The sequence below is a fragment of the Alligator mississippiensis genome, chromosome 11 (genome assembly GCF_030867095.1).
Source record: "Alligator mississippiensis isolate rAllMis1 chromosome 11, rAllMis1, whole genome shotgun sequence".
Classification (NCBI taxonomy): Eukaryota; Metazoa; Chordata; order Crocodylia; family Alligatoridae; genus Alligator; species Alligator mississippiensis.
In genome coordinates this window covers 41,878,961-41,896,262 of record NC_081834.1, presented here as the reverse complement: position 1 = coordinate 41,896,262, position 17,302 = coordinate 41,878,961, and the positions used below count along the sequence as shown (strand labels likewise).

At 43.3% G+C, this 17,302-nt stretch overlaps 1 protein-coding gene across 2 annotated transcripts in view; it reads left to right on the top strand.

Annotated features, from left to right (window-relative positions):
* The window catches only part of ARID3B (AT-rich interaction domain 3B), a 49,737-nt gene that overhangs the window by 933 nt on the left and 31,502 nt on the right, over positions 1-17,302 (top strand). For both annotated transcript variants that reach the window (XM_019477836.2, XM_019477838.2), the window contains exons 2-3: positions 2,901-3,556; positions 17,121-17,192. In XM_019477836.2, the coding sequence (XP_019333381.1) occupies positions 2,987-3,556; positions 17,121-17,192 (642 nt within the window). In that variant the 5' untranslated portion in view covers positions 2,901-2,986. The remainder of the gene's footprint in view (positions 1-2,900; positions 3,557-17,120; positions 17,193-17,302) is intronic.

Here is a 17,302-nt window from a genome sequence, read left to right as displayed (position 1 = left end):
TCAAATCATTGGCAGTGATCAGAGATAGCAACAGCAAAGCACCCAGAGACATTCAGAAAAGAACAGCATCCTTTTTTGTGGTTCTCTCCCTTTTTGTTAAAAATATTTGTCTTTATTGACTTAAAAGACTTTGGAAAGTTGAATGTCTTCATAATTACATGGATACTTGGCTAGGGTGTGGTTACCGTGTACTGAGTGCATTTCTTTGGTTCAGGAGGCCCTGGGGTTTCATGTTTGTGTCTAATCAAAACACACAAGAGCAGGGAATAAATCTTGCCGTAACCCGTCACGTGTTATTGTATCTGAACTGCATGCAGCGCACTGGAATGGCATCCCAGGGCGTGTGTTGCTGCACCTCAGGTGTGTTTACCTGACAAGTTAACCTCATAGCACGTCACTTATTTAGTACGCTGTACTCCAGGCATGTAGTAACTGCACACCCTGCTGTATGTCACTGAGCCATGATAGATGACACCCTAACGTGCCTCAGGTGCAGCAATACACAATAGGGCGTACAAGGGATGGTTGGGGGGGGTTATATTATATATGTGCCTCTTGTACCCAGCCTGGTCTGTGGTTAGTGTTGTGACCCACATTCCAGACCACTGTTACTGTGCCCAAGGTGTGCCTGCATCTAGCTTCGGTTGTGTATTGCACCTAAGAAGTTGGTGCAAGGAATTGGCTGCCAAGTTGTGCATTATTGTTCCTCCACTGTTATTCCACGTGCAAGCGAAGAATATATTTATGTACATGATTTAAGAATACTGCTATACCTGTCATTGGAATGATTTCATTTTGATGAGCTAAATAGCTGTTTAGGATGAGAGACAATTTGCAGAGAAAAACGCCTTTGGTGTTATATACAGGCAGATTTTAATTTAAATTTCATTTTCTTAAGTTTGTAGTGTATAGCAGTGGTTCTCAACTTTTTGTGGACCAGTATGCATTTGTAGACATAGATGGGCAGTCCCAGCCCAGTGCTCCTCGCTCCTGACCTGCTGCCTCCCAGGCCCCAACCCCCCAGTGGGTGTGGGGGGGGGGGGGGGGGGCGCGGCTCCAAGCAGCCCCTTGCAGGCTTCAGCTCTGCCAGCCTGCAAGGAAAAAGTCATGCTTTCCCCTTTTTCTTTTCTGTTGAAGGAGAATCAATTTTAAAGTTTGTTCATGATGCTTTCATATATTTTTGTGACCTATTTTTGGGTCGTGACCCACGGGTTGAGAAACATTGGCCTATACTATTTAAGTATCTCTTTAAAAAAAAAAAATCTGGGGGCTTCAGGAGACTTTTTTCCCCCTCTTATTCTGTAGCATAAAAACTGGGCTGGTCTTAACATCTTTCTTGTTTTAGTCATAGTAATGTCTTCAATGGATAGTCTTAGCAAAATATTTTCCTTTTTTAAGGAGCTGTGTTTGGTCAGCTTCTATAACATGATGGTGATTGTAGGAGAGATGGAGGAGAGACTTCCTAGCGTGTTTGTAACTGGTCTTTCCTTTGTTTCTCCTCCATTATTGGCTGGGTTCTGATTTATCTCATTAAGTCTTGAAGAGCTCATCTAACTGGCAAGTGAGATGTATTTCAGTGTCTGGACTCTGCAGTCTGAAATTCACAAATTCCACTTCATCTTTGGAAATAAGGAATACTGTCCTTTCCTGAGATTTGCCCAGTGCCTTAGCTGTGCATCTCAGCAGCTAGTCAGCTTTTTTGATCTCCAGTTGGAATGAAGCTGTATCTTAAGTCCTGCACCACCTGGGGATTGGGCTGTCGGAGATTATTAACATTTGAGGTTGAGATGTACTGGCAGAGTTAGGCACTGAGACAGGAGAGGGAAAACTTTCCCAGTGGTTGACTAAACAATTGGGTCTAGGTTGATCTTTCCCCAGCTTCCCCAGTTTACTTCAAGGCATAAAAGATAGAAGGTCCTGGATATAACTGTAAGCTGCATTCGATTGGAGGGCCTGGAGGCAATGTGGTGGGGCTACTTGTGGAAGGGTAGCTATACCACAATGTTGCAAACTCCAGTGTAAGGTGAGTGTAGAGTGCCTCAAAACTGTAGACCCCACTGTTTTGTGGGTACTCCTTGGTTGCAGAAAGGCTAAAGGACATCACCCTGACAGAAATGTGCCCTCCCTGAGATGTTAGGCAGTCCATAGCAGTTCTACCTGTTGTTCTCTGACAGAAGCTACGACCATCAAGGCACTGAGCATCTGGACTCAGTCTGGCCTTTGGATTTTCTCTTAGTGGTCTAAAGGGTGGATGATAGGTCTTGGGCAGCCTCCGTTCCTCCATACTCTTGCCTAGGTGTACCCGTAGAAGGTGTTGGTGACTAGACCTCTTACATGTACACCATGTTCCAGAGGATTGAGGGTTGCCTATTAATAGAGACCTGTTTTTATGACTATCTCAGCATGTTAAACTCTGGTAAAATGACAAAAACATGAAATAACTAACAAAGGCAATGGTATCTGGTGAAATAATGGAAAGGGTTTTTTTTCCAAGTGCAATGATTATTCAGTGCAGTTCTGTCAATTCTCCAATACAAGGAGAAGGGAAATATAAATCAAAAACCTAATACATTAAGCTAGGTGGTGTGTGTGTAGGGGGCAGGGAGTGGGGATTGAGATTCAGTGGAGAAAGAGCTTTCGGGGCAGGGAACAGAGGCTTTTCAGATGGTGACTGGAGTTTGTAATCTGTGCTTATGCTAAATGTGCTCAGCTTGAAAATACAATTAAACACACTGAAAATCGAATGCAAGCTTGAGCCTGAGGCTGCTGAACTCAAGGCAGATTGTTTCACGGTCTCCTGAACTGGAAAGAGTATTGGCCTTGGAGCCTGCTTAGCCTCCTACATAGAGAAAGATGAAAGCATTCTATATTCATACAGACAACTGTTAACTCTCTTTCAGATTCTGTTGATCTCTGGAAGTTGGGGCTTGCGCCCTACTGGATTGAGAAGTGCCCCCACCCCTTTCCCAGCCATGCTAACTGCAGGATGAAGCTCGAAGCTGTTGTGGAGCAGCTGCAAAAGCAGCAACAGCAGCAGCAAGCTCCTCTGCAGATGGATTCCAGGGAGAGACAGCAGAGGCAGATCAGAGAGGCCCAGATGCTGTATACTCAGCAGCTGGCTGCCCAGCACGCTGTTCTAGCAGCCACATCTGGCAGAGCTTCAGGCGGCTCTGCTGTTGGCCCTCTGGCCAGAGTCCCACCTGTAGCTGGGGCTGCCCGAGCTTTTGATCAGAGCAGCATGAACTCTGATCCTGAGGAGGAGGAAGAGGAAGACGAAGAAGAGGAGGATGAGGAAGAGGAAGGGGGTTTGGAAGGTGGAGATCTTGAGGATGGCACCGAAATGACTGGGAAAGATGCCTGTTCTGCTTTGAAGTTTTTTCATTCTCCCAAAGTGGCCCATCACAACCAAAGAGTGGCTTCTACCTCTAATCCCACCCCAGGACATCAGCGAGGACAGCCAGTAAAGGAAGAGCAGGGTAAAGACACTACTAAACAACCATATTCAGATTCCCCATCTGGGCGGCAGCCCTGGAGATTGGATGATCAGCTCAAGCAGGTCAGTGTGAATGGAGTTTCTCTCTGAAGCTTTTCTTCTCAAAGTAAGCCTAATACCTGTTATAGGCACCTTGTTTGTTAGCTATAGGAGCACAGATTTCTGGTGACCCACAGAAGTAGTAAGTGAAGGCCCCTTATCTGTGGGTCTTAGCTTTTTACTTCTAGCCGTAGCCCTTGCAGATCAGAGATGAGTTGGTCTATGTGACTCATTTGTCCTTCACCTTTCTGCTTAGGCTGTCAGCAAGGGGCTGACAAATGCTATTTGTTATAATTGCTTTTGATGCAGACACCTGCCTGGTAGTATCTGACTCAACTTATTCCTCCCAGACCATCTGCAAGCCCTCAGTAAAGACTTCCAATCGCTGCAAACTCAGACTGGATTGGAGCCTGCGTTCTGGAACGTGGGGAAAGCTCCATACCCCACCAGTGATTCAGTGAATCAGCCAGGCCATTTTATAACTCATGAGTGGGAGGAAAGTGATTTGCTTGCTATTGTATTCTAACAGCTGGGATGCTTATAATGAGTTTAAAAGGATAATTATCAGTGCTTGAAATATGTCAGTAGTGCCAAGAATTCTTTACTTGGTTGTGTTTCATGATAAGTGGGTATATCTTTAATAAACATAACACAAGGGTGCTTTATGCTTTAAATCAGTGGATCTTAACTCTGTTGGGTGCAGCTACAGTTGTAGGGATTTTGAGACTGGCACTAACACATGCTAGGTTTAGATTTGTGGGTTGGTTTTAGCAACCCTTGGCTGCAACCAGTACAGTATGGGCTTGTGGAAGGTTTCCATTGGGGACTGCTACAGTTTCAAAGTTGAATTAATTCTTCCTTTGGTTCTAGGCGGATAGAATTTTTGAGGAAGCGACTGGAAGTAGGAAGACTGATTTTTTTTTTTTCCTTAGTGATGATCTGTGAATAGTAGACTTTGATTGCTTGCTATGAACATAGATCATTTCAAATCTCCTCTTAAGAAACTGTTGGTTGGAGGCTTGAGTGTTTTGCTTCATGATGAAAAAAAGTTCTTTGCAAGCTTTCAGGCACAAAGGCCCTTCTTCAGGCATTGGGAGACTCTGCAAAGTCTCCCAATGCCTGAAGAAGGACGTTTGTGCCCAAAAGCTTGCAAAGAACTTTTTTCCAACTATTTAGTTGGTCTAATAAAAGATATCACATCTATACAAAGAACCTTGCCTACCTGTGTCCTTAGACCAACACAGCTACAACAAACAACCTTGCTACATGATGACATGGGAGGCTTTTCAATGAGGAAGAATTTGTCATCTTCAGAACTTTGTATCAGGCTTGACCTCCTACATAAAAGAAACGCAGTAGTCTCACCCAGTATTTCCAGCAGTAAGCCCACATCTGTGCTCATTAGTTCCCATATTGATGGTCCTGGCAGGATTCTGTGCAAGTGACCTGAGTTAGCGGTAAGCAGGATTCCTACCTCTGGTGTTGCAGTGTTTAGCAGCCAGCCAATTGCTGCTCCTCCTAGGCATTTGTTGCTCAAGAGAGGTTGGTTTGAGAGAGGAGTTATTCAAACTGCTCTAAGGAAATTGGATGGGTGTGTCAGTCAGGTGACTGGCACTGGAGAAATTGCTTCAGCCCTTGCTAAAGTACAATGTGGTGGCTGATGGGAAAACTGGTTTCCTTTTTCGAGTCTCTCAACAGGGTGTAGCTGGAAGGTCTCTGACAGCACAGTCAAACCAGTGTGGCAGAGGGTACAAGCAGGGCTGGATTAACACATAGGCAAACTAGACACATGCCTAAGGCCCTGAGCTGCGGCGGGGTGGGGCCTGGTGGCGGCATGAATGGCCCCATCTGCTTCCCTTCCCTTTCCCTTCCCTCTGCTGGCCTTGCTGCCAGTGGCTGCTTCCTAGCTGCGGCTCCAAGCCCTGCTCCCTGCGGGTGGCAGCACCAGGGTGGGGAATGGGGCCTTGACTAGCCCGGGGTCCACAAATTTGTTTGCCTAGGGCCCACTAAGGGGTTAATCCAGCATGGGTACAAACGTGGAAGTGTAGGCTCCTCTCTAGTAGCCACTTGATTCAAAAACTAATTTCAGACTGTGAGACTGGGTCAGTGCTTCACTGACTTTGGACAAATTATTTCTTTGTGGTTTGGTATAGTGCGCTAGGCAGCATCACATGAAGCTTACTAAGGTAGTGGGTTTGATTCCCTTTGTGCTTCCCTGACAAGAGGGGAAAAAAAAGCCTACATACTGGTCAGATGTAGCGTCAGAAAATATCTTTGCTGAAAGATAGGTCCCTGGGTGCTGCAGAGCCATTGGTAGAGCTGTACATAGGCTCTCATATATGTGAAGTTCCTAGTTTTGTTGTATTTCAACCATCCTACGGCCTTCAGGAGGCTTTTGCAGCCTAGTGTTGTGTTAGAGCAGCCAGGCTGCTTGTTCTAGAATTCGGGAACTGCAAAGGTGGCTTAAAGTTGGTTTTGTTCGTCAGCCTTCCACGCTGCTGTGTTACATGGATGTCTGCTGTATTCAGGAATCTGGCCCGGTGTTTGTAAAGCACTTTGACATATGCTGATGAGAGGTACTGAAGAGGTACAAAATTGTAATGGTGCTAAGGAAGCCCATTCAGTTCAAGTAGGGCTGGGTTGTCCAACTTCTGAGTGGGCAGAACCTGCTGGCCACAAGCCACATGCTGCACAGACCACATTCCTCCTGGGCCACATGCCATGCCAAGCTGTGTAGACCCACCCTGCCATGCCAGCACCCTGTGCAGGATCTGTGGATCCCCCTGACAGTACCTTCCCTGGCCCCACAGGCTACTTCGCCTTGTCCCCAGGGTTAGGGGCAACAAGTGGAAGTTGGGGAAAGGAAGGGTAGAGACTAGAGACCTCAGCAGCAGCAGCTGGAGAATGATGGGGGCATGGCACCAGAAGGCCAGGGAGTACAGGTTGACCTCTCAGGGGCTGTATCTGGCCTGTGGGCTGCCATTTGGACAGCCCTGAAGTAAAGAAAGTGTTGAGGATTGAACTTTTGAAGTACAGTTGGACACTTTTCTTTTGGTATTTAAAAGCTCCCCCCGAGCCCTTGTTTTTTTGGGTGTGTAAAATGTCTTTTATTCATGAGGTGTTTAAAATGATCTGTGATGTCCTTTGTGGAATTAACTGGATTACCATTTTCATCTCTTACCAGTTGCAAGCACTTTTCCTCCTCCTGTCTTCAGAAACAATATTTAGGAAAGTTGTTTTGTGTTAAATTCTGCAGGGCCTTTTCATTAGACATTCAGGGGAGTAAGTGTCTTTATTTGTACAAGTTTTAAAGATGGCATAATTGGAAATGGATTCATAAATGATTGCATTGTAAGCCTTTTTAGTGCTCGGGCAGTGGTTTGCTAGCTTGGGACATCCTGAGGTCATTTTATACTGGAACATAACCACTCAGTGATAGGGTGCAGTGTATGCTTCCTTACCCCTCACTTGAAGCTTGAGGTCAGCTGGTACATCAGGATTGAGGCCAGAGCCTGTTGCATGCCTGATAAAGGTTAAGCATCCTTGATCTAGCATCTGCATTGTGGCTGTGCTCAAACCTACCCTGGGTACAAGGAGGAGGAGGAAATCCTTGCATGCCTGACCTCCTTCCCCACATTTTTTACAGACTACAGGACTGTAAGGTTGGAGCTTACAAAGGCGCTTGAACTTAACACAGCTTTGTTTGCTTGCTTCCTTATTTTCTCATCAATGATGTTGGCCCAGCTTGGGAGAGAAGTCGGCCACAGCTGCAGCCAATGAGAAGAGCTGTTTTAATTTGTTCAACTCGAACATCTTTCAAGGGCCTACCCATGTTTTAGTTGTATTTTCAGCTCAGCAACAAGTCAGCAGATAGAAGATCATATTTTCAAAAGTGCCTAAGTTCTACTGACTGGCAGTTTAGCTCCTAAATCACATTGATGCATTTTTTCTCACTTGTTTCAAATACTCTAGATTGGGGCTGTGCAACTGGCAGCCTGCCGCCCCCCAGGCAGTTATCTTATGGCCCGTGGGCTTCTGCTGGGGTGCCACTCGCTGCTATTATGGCTAGGATCTCTGGGGTCCCACTCCTTCCAGCTTTTGCTTCCTGCTCCAAGAGTCCCAGGAAACCTGTGGCTTGAACATCAAGGTAGTGTGGGGGGCACAGAGAAGGAGGACAGGTATGAGGAGGGTCCCACAGAAAGGGAAGGGAAGCTATGGCCCACGTGGTATGCAATTCCCCAGGATCTGGCTTTTGCCATCAACTCTAGAACATGAACATGATTGTGTTGAGTTCTCCTTTTGAATGTGATTTTCTTTTGATTAACTGGGGCCTTCAGGAGGAGTGTTGGCGTTGCTGCACAAGACTGAGATTCTCTGGAGGGAGCCTAATACTAGGGTGGCAGAAAGTTGAAAAACAGCATTGATGTCTGGCTGCTCTGAGTTCCTATTCAGACTCGGACAGCCGAGTAAATAATTGTAGAACAAGCCATCGGACAAAAGAGCTGGCTCAGCTTATGACACAAGGGCGGTGGGAATCCTGTCAGCACAAAACAGCGAGGGAGTGGAGCGGCTCGTCAAGGGCTTGCAGTCCCAAAAGGAGGGTGGAGGGAACCGGGCAGCTCCCTCTCTCCTAGTGCTGCTCAAATCCTGTGTAAATCCATCACTGCTTAGATAGCTGAGAGCTCCCACGGCTTGGGCAGAAAGGGCCTGGTGGACTGCCCGTCTTTATCCAAAGAGAAATGAGATTTTAATTCCGCAGAAGAAAATGACACTTTTTAGCAGATGGTTGGGTGTGGGTTCTCATCTAATTTTAAACATAGCTGGGCAGCCTCTCTGGTTACCAGGGAGAGCAGCAGTATGGAGACAGGATTGCTGCCGAATCACTTTGGCTGCCAATATTCCAACTGATGTCCCAGCGAATCCTTTTCACACTGAGGAACACTTTTATTATTGTGGTTAGCAAGATTCCTACTTTAGTTCTTGCAGGGAATATAAATTACTCCAAGATCCTCAGCCGACTAGTGGTATTTAGTGCCTTTGCTTATGGGCATTTAAGTCAATGCCTTAAAGGGGCTTGAGTTTCACAAGGTTGGTGCACTTTTTAACAGTTACGTCCTTTAAAGATGTCTCAGGTTGGATACTCACAATCATTCCCTTTACATGCCTTCTGAGTTGACAGTATGCCTTGTTTATTCATTATCCTGCTGCCTCTGAGAGTTTTTAATATTTTGTTTTGTTTTGGGGGATTTTTTATTATGAATTCCAGTGCATGGATTCTGTGCTTGCTCATAACCTCTGCAACCTCACGTGTGTGTGATTGATTATAAAAGCCAGAATTGGCTTGGGAGTCAGTCAACCTTTAGAAATGCCTCTGGATTGTCTGTCCATGTGCCAATTAACTGGTTAAGACAGCAGGATCATGGGTAGAAAAAGATTGGGTGTGTCATGTTCTTATATTTCCATTTTCTGTCCCTTCAGAGCGATTACAAGAAAGTGGCCACATGCCACACTGCATTTTATAATCCGGTAGCCCAAGTTATAATCTTTTCATGGACACTTAAGGAGTTGGGAGTCCTAGTCTTCCACATTTTTGTTTCTGTATATTCCTGCGCTGCACTGACCTATGTGATTAAAGCAATGTACAGTTGATAGTGTTCATAAGGAGGGCTAAGAAAAAGGGGCACCTGACATGCTCTGAGTATACAGAAGTCAGCTGGATTTTTTTGTTTGTTTACCTCAACTTGATGTTGAGCTCGCTAAAATATGGTTCAAGAATAATACTCAAAGCCATACAGGTTCAATGGAGCTTTGTTCTGTAGAATTATTTCTGCTAGTGCAAAGTTTTGCCGGGCAACAGCAGGCATGTATGTGATAATTATAACATGGTTCTTACCAAGCTTGAGAACTTGCAGCTCCGGGCAGCAATACTGATCTTATCGGCATTTTGTGCTACAACAGCTCCCTTTATAGTAGCTTCTGTTTCACTTCCCAGGGTTCAGCTCCACCCACACAAGGAATTTCTTCTGATTCTCTGATAATCCTGAAATTGCTGTGCCCCCTGTACATTTCCCATTAGCTGTGCATTTGCAGTTAAGCTGGTGGGATAGGGGGAAAAAGACTGTTCCACAGCAATGATTAGTTCCTTAATGGATATTTGTGATTGGGAAATCACCATGCTTAGTTTGAAGTCTGTCTAGAAATACCAGAATTGAAGTACTTCTGGCAGGCAGGTATATCAGGTTTGAATTAAGTTGTCAAAACTAAGTTCCTAGTTGTTTGTGGTAAAGACCTTGGGCATTTGTACACATGCTTGCGCTGCAGCACTGTGCACTTTTAAAGGTGCCCGGCACTGTGGCACATACATTTTTATAAACAGCAAAATGCGTATCAGCTCTGAGAATATGGAGGTGGAGCACTTGTGAACTAAAACACAACCAAAGGTGTTTTAGTTCAAAAGCTCACCACTGCTGCTTTCTCAACACTGACAGGCATTTCATTGTTTATACAAATGCATGTGTTGAGCAGATTCGATTAATTGAGTCTGCTTCGACATGCCGGATCTCTGGCACATCGGAGCAGACAAACATATGTCTATAAATGCCCCTTGTTTCTTCACCAGTGATGACCTCCAGCATATGCACCAAAAATAAATATACCAGGGGAACGAACTCATCTGCACCTTCCTTGAAAATATTTGCATTGGGGAACTTTGAGAACTTTAGGGTGAGGTGCACCTCTGGCCTGGCATTCACCATGCTGAACTTTTGTATCCTGGTCTCTCTTTCTCTCTTGTATTAGGCATGGGATGTTGGTCCTGTAGGAAATTTGACTCTTCCCCAACATATAGGATGGTGGGAAAGTGCAAACTTCCATGAAGTAGAATGGATGAGCTCTGAACAGTATAGTCAAAGGAGATTTTCAGAATCTGGCAATTGTGAACTTGAAGAGGCTGGAATGGATTTGTCCTTCTATTGGTGACCCATTCTTATCGCTTCTCCTCTTGAGGAAAAAGTTAATTCTGTTTTTGTAGATGGGACAGGACACTGAAATTGCTCTGGACATTGAGCTCCGTGTTAATAAGATATTCCAGGTGGTTACGGAGTAATCCTAAAATAGCTTATTCTCTAATTGCTTCTAACATCAGGCCAACAGTCTCTGAGTAGCAGTTCCAGGGAACCCTTGGATAGCTGATTAGCTTCAGGGCTTTGGTGGGGGTTTGGCGAAAAGGGAGTGGGGTGGTCAGGATCTGGAGAGAGAGTCTGGAGGCTGGAAGCTCTCTTTAGGGTAAGACCTGTGTCCAGAACTGAGTTTTGCCTGCTGATACCTCATGTGAGAGTGTCAAGTGAAACCAGTCACTCCTTGTAATGCTGCATCATCTGTGTAAGAAATCTCAGATGAATTCCAGTTTGTCATATCTCAAGTGTGGTAGCCAAGGAAGCGAACACAAGCCAATTCCCTGTATAAAAATTAGGAGAGGGACACTTAGCATTCTCCCAAATACAAATTTTAGATACAATTTCTACTTCCTTCTGCTTCTGTTGTCTATAAAAAGGCATTCTAATGACTTGTGAAAGGGGTATTTTTTTTTTTTCAGTTTCCTGCTGTTTATGGAGATAGAGTCTTTCTAGTTTTAGGGTATCTTTGCTTTCCGTGGAGGAATGGATGATTTGAATTTAATCAGAGCTAAATCCTCCCTGGGAAATGTCTTTATCACATGAAGGGCCACTTGTTTCAGTAAGCCTGTAAGCTTCTCATCTGTAGCTAGGTAGCTGTTTCTTAACATTTCACCCATTTCAGCTGAACTCAAGTCACTAGTATCGTAATTCAGGTGGCTGCTTAGTGTCTTAAGTGAATAAGTGTCAAAATCTCTTTTATCCGGTGAGCCAGTTGTCAGCATCACAAAACTGCTGTTGCAGTTGTCATTTTATGGGATCCTAGATTGATAATCTGGGCAAAGCGTATGGAAACCTGGAAGTGTTGAGGGGGAGTTAGTCCCTTTAAATTGCATATGATCAGCAGGGATCCTGGTTTTCTCTGATAACCCCCCCCCGCCCCCCCATTTTTAGATTAAAAATAGTAACCCAAAATCCACATTTTTCCATGATTAAAACAAAACACCACTCTCCATCCATCCATCCATCCATCCATCCATCCATCCATCCATCCATCCATCCATCCATCAGCGGTGTTTCATTTTGGTCATGGAAAAATGTGGATTTTGGGTTACTTTTTTTAATCCAAAAATTGGTGGGGAGAAGGTTTATCAGAGAGAATCAGGATTCCCGATGATCAAGGAAGATCTTGCCTGTCAAGTGCTCATACTGTAGTCCAAGGCTTTCCAGATTATAAGTGGCTGGGGCCAACACACTCCATAAGCAGCACTGTGGGGGTTGCATCAGCCCAAGACACAGGCCCCCCAGGCCTCATATATGCATATGCCTGGTTGCCTGGATCCCTTAGGTAGATACGGACTGTTGTGCTTTCCCACAGGGTTGGCAAAAAAAAGTACTTTTTCAAAGTTTTCACCAGGACAGTGATCAAAACTGGTTTAAACCATCTGATACTGGCTTTCATCAAGCAAACCTTCTCAAACATGCCAGGAGCTTCTGTAATGGTAATTACAAGAGATCAGAATACCATTTAACTTTTGCCATGGCAGCCTTCAAAAAAGCAAAATTAAAATACATGTCATGTGAAGAGTTGTGCCTATGAGGGTGATAAAGTTTAGAAAATGAGTTTATAAGAAGTGTTGTTAGTTGGGTCAGACCATAGGTCCAGTTCTAGTCAGTCTCCTGGCTTTGGCCAAACTGTCCTACCAGACCAGGAAGGAGATGCTGGCGGGTGGGGACTTGAGTGTGTGCGGGGTTGTCTACCTTTGCTCATCTGTGCACATCCCTGAGCAGAATTTCACTATGCAGTGTCCAGCGGCTCTTTAGAGGCCTTTGAAGAACGGGGGATCCGGGTAGAGTCTGCAGCGTGGTGTCCTTCCTCGGCACCCTAGTTATTAGCCTGTAACCTTCATTCCTGTTCCTGTTCTGTCACTTGGTGTCCCAAGAAATTAGTTGCGCGTTTAGTGGCCTTCCCCTAGCCACTCCGGGAACCTTATAATTCAGGTCCTCGGCCCAGTGCCATGGCACAAGTAGACCTGTCTCTGTGGCAGAGGACGAATGCTGAGGGAGGGTGAACAGGGCGTGTTCAGTCTTCCAACTTCTGCTCTTCTCTCATTGCAGTTTCTAGCATTCACAGGTGATTCAGAGGCTGCCCCCTTGTCTATCACGTCTAATACCTACTCTTTCCTCCATGAATTTGAACAGTATCTTTTTTGACTGGGTTAAACTATCAACCTCCACAACATCTTGTGGTAACGAGTTCCACAAGTTAATTACTCACTTCATGAAAAGATCCTCCTTTTAGCTTTAAACCTTCTCCCTAATTGTTTCATTTTATGTTCCCTAGTTGTAGTATTGTGAGAGACGGTATATAATATATTCCTATTTACTTTCTTTGCACCATTTCCTATTTTGCAGACCGTTATCATGTCCCATTTTAAGCATCTCATTTGAAGCTGAAAAATTCCAGCCTATTTATTCTCTCATACTGAAGTCCTTCCATACTCCAGATCACCTTTGTTGCTTTTCTTCATACCTTTTCTAGTTAACGTAGAGCCCTTCATCATACATATATAGTTTGGGTTATTTTTTCCTGTGTTCACTTTACTCTTATTGAGTTTGGATTTCATTTGCATTAAATTTCCTTGGATGTGTGATTATTTCTGCAAAAACCAAGAAGCTGCAGAAGAACAATGTTGTGCCTCAAATTTCATGAATCTTTTGGGAAATTATGTACCTAACTGCAAAGGCCACCTTAAGAATTGTGAGGGATTTGCTATGCTAGGATAAACAAGGTGGAACAGCCACATGGCATGGCTTAAATCAAAACTGTTTTTCATAAAAATGGTAGATGACCATGAGAATGACATTCAGGACAACATAGAAACATCAACAGCTTACAGCTGTACAGAGGCAAAGCACCTGTGTCTGTAGCTAAAACCAATAGCAGATGCTCTTGACCAACTCCAGGGCCAACATGGTCAAATTCAGGTGCAACATGAATGGCTACTTGTAATTCATAGCGAAGATCTGAAGTCCTACGCATAGCTGATCAAGTCTAGATGTAATGACTGCGTGACTCTAGCTCACTTACTAGCCTAACTATATCATCTGCAATACATCTGTTATATTTGTGATTCATCTGCAAGCATGCATAGGTAGCATCATCTGCTTTTAATAGAAATAATTTTTTTTGCCTTTTGGTTTCTGCCAGAATAACCTGAGAAACAGGTCAGAAGTGGCGAAAGCAAGGAAACTTGTCATGTGCTATAAAATACTATACTAAATGCCAAAGTAGGTGAAAAAGAGTCAAGGTCTAAATCAGACCATTGAAGAACAGGGTGAAGTGTCAAGTGCAGTGATTTTGTCTTTGTTTGTTTTCTTTTCATAGGTTAAATATTATTTTAAAATATTGCAAGCAGGATTTTTATCTTCAAGAACAAATTTCAGTTTTTAAAACATTTATCTTCATTATTCACTTTTCCTTTAAAAAGTTGTATTTTACTTTTTGGTGCTTTAATTTGAATGTTGTAGGGTATGGTACCAATTAGCAGTTAATAAGGTTAGCTATATTCATTTAAGTAAAGGCTGTTCTTTAAATTAATGGTTTTGTTTTGTTTTGTTTTAAATCAGGCCTAATATCTTTACAGAACTTCATCACCTTCTGACCTTTTTTTAAAATCTCCTACCTAGATATACATACACATTTTAAAATATCCTTTATATGGCATTAATAAACTCTTTCCTAACTGGCCAACCTGTTTTGGAAAAGCCAGTTGTCAAAACTTAATTAGGACAGGACAGTTTAAACCGGTAGTTAAAACTTCTGTGGTTGAAGGTGTCCAACCTGTTTCCCCCACTATGTAGCGTATTTTGAGATCTACAGAAAGGATGTAGAACGTAAATGCTGCTGCATATTATCCTCTATTTGGTAATCTGACAGAATTTGCAGTGCAATGCCAATTTTTTTATTTTGTTTTAAAAGAAAGCAGAAGATGAATCCCTCAGACTGCATTTCATCCCCCATGCAGTTTTTCTGCTGTAGTAACAACTAAGAACAGACCTGTTAGTTTTGAAGGGTTGTTGGCTAACTTATGAAGCAATTAAATAATGTGTTTGTGGGTTAAACTGTTTTTCACACTTCCTCCCTACCTGGAGGAGCTCATGCATATTCTCATCCCTTCTCTTTCCTGGATTTACAATGAGAGAGATCACAGCACGATTGAGAATTTAAAAAGCCTCTCATGAATGTGGGTTCTTTGATTCTATTTTGGGGGGGAGGTGCATGCCCATCTAGAAGCCCTTTGAAGATTTTCAGAACCTGAATCCCCAGTGCTTTGAAAATCAGGTTCACTTAGTTCTCTGAGGTTGAAAGGAATCAAAACTCATGGCAGAGGTGATATCTTGTATTAGACCAACTAGATATTTGCAAAAAAATTCTTTATTTGCAAGTTTTTGGACACGGGTTCCCTTTTTCAAACATAGGAGATTGCAAAGATTGTTAAAGTTGTAAAACCCGGATACCTTATATCAGGTTGTTGGGTATCCAGGCTGTAGATGTATTGGTCTAGACTGGCGAAAGGAATCAAAACTCATGGAAGAGGTGAGATCTTTTATTAGGCCAACTAGATATCTGCAAACAAATTATTGCATTTAAATGCAATAATTTGTTTCCAAATATCTAGTTGGCCTAATAAAAGATCTCACCTCTTCCACAAGTTTTGATTCCTTATATCAGGTTGAATACTCAATATTACCAGTTGCTGTTGGAGGTCTTGGCTTGCATGTTTTACTCAGACTATTCACACAGGCTTGTTGTTGCTCCAAGTTAACTGGCTTCTTATCAGGGTTCAGGAGCAGCTGGATGTTACCCTCATTAGCAGGAAGCTGTGTTTTTAATCTCCGTTAGCAAAGGACATCCAGATGAATCCTCCTGCGAACAAAACTGGTCTTCAGATCGCTTCCCAGAGTGTTGGGAATTGGCCTGCTGTAATAAACAGCTGACATAACAGAAGCGGCAATAATCCCCCATTAAATATCTTTCAGCTGATGGGGCTCACTGGATAATTGACTTTCCAGCAGGAATTACTGGCTCAAACTAAATCAGCAGGCATTAGGGCAGCCCACTGCTGTGTTTATAAAGGGGGGAAATGTAGCTTTGCCTGGCTTTGACGAGTGCCATTCATCTTTGTAATTCAATGTATATGTCACTACCAGATGACTCCCAAGATTTTGAGATGTTAAAGTGGCTCTCATTAAAATAGATCTAATGCTTTTCTGTGGGCTTTAAGATGCTGTGCATTTGTAATCAGCATGGTAAATGATCTTGAGTAACCCTACCAAGTAAAGATGGATATGCAACATACAGGCTTGCTCTCATGTTCCCAAAACTACTACGTAGCCATAGTCAACTGCTGTTCCAGATCTAGTAATTAGACTGAACAGTGTAGGCCCAACTGGTGCCTGGCTTACTGAGAAGTATATACCTTAACTGGTTGTTCTTCCTGTGTCCATGTGAGAAATCCAGGTTCAGCAGTTCCTGGATTTATTTGCATCAGGCTTGTTACAGGAGGTGGGTTTGAAAAGAGTCTTGGTCACATTATTTTCTGCCCATTTTCTTTCCTTTGATTTCTCCCTAAAGTTGCTTTTGTGGGTACATTGGAGGTCAGTCTGGAACTCTTTTGAGCATGAAGAAAGTAGAGTCATATTGCTAATGGAAAGGACTGAGATATGATCTCTTGGCAGTCAGGATTCACTAGAATGAATGCTTGACACCTGCTACTTTCAATCAGGGCTTTAGCGATCACAGAATACATTCACTTGGCTAAGGCTGGCCACAGATAACGGGGAAACTTCATTCTTATATTCTCTCTTCATTTGGCTTTAACAGTGAAGGTGTTAAACCAGATAACAGTGCAATTGAAAAGATACCCTACTTCAGATATTGGATCAAGGATATTAACCCTGAGAAGAACATGGCCATTTAAATTGGCCAGGGATTTTTTCCCCCCTCAAGAGAAATGATCTTGTTGTGAAAAGAGGGAAAATTTCAACTTTATTGAAAAATATGGTTTTGGAGTAATGTTGTAACCATAATGGTCCAGGACATATATCACCCACAAAAATCCTTGATTCTTGCATCTTTTATTGGACCAACTACATGGTTGGGATAGATTTAGAGAGGGTTTCAAGTGCAGTGCATTCTTCTTTAGACATCACCCAGAAAAATTCTTGTGTCTGAAAAAATGTACATGTTTTAGGGAAGATTGAAATGACAGCCCCCACTTTTTTTATGGCCACCTTAACATGAAATGTTATTTAAAAGACTACATTGTTTTCCTGTTCCCTCTACATCCATTTCCTCTATACCAGGTATTGCCTCTGTGTGTGTACACGCATACGCTGTTATCTGACTTGCTACCCATAAAGCAAGAACATTGTTCCTATGGATCCCGTCACCTTTAATTTTTGTCCCCCAGAACGGAAATCTGAGTTGGAGCGAAGAAGCTGATGGAGGCCGAGGAAGAGAGATCTCTCGTGACTTTGCCAAGGTCAGTCTCTCTAATTATTGGTGTTTATTATCAGTGGAAATTGGGGGCAGGGAAGGAATAATTTCCCTTCACTTCATTGATAGGAATTACAAATCACTGCCTGTTTCTCT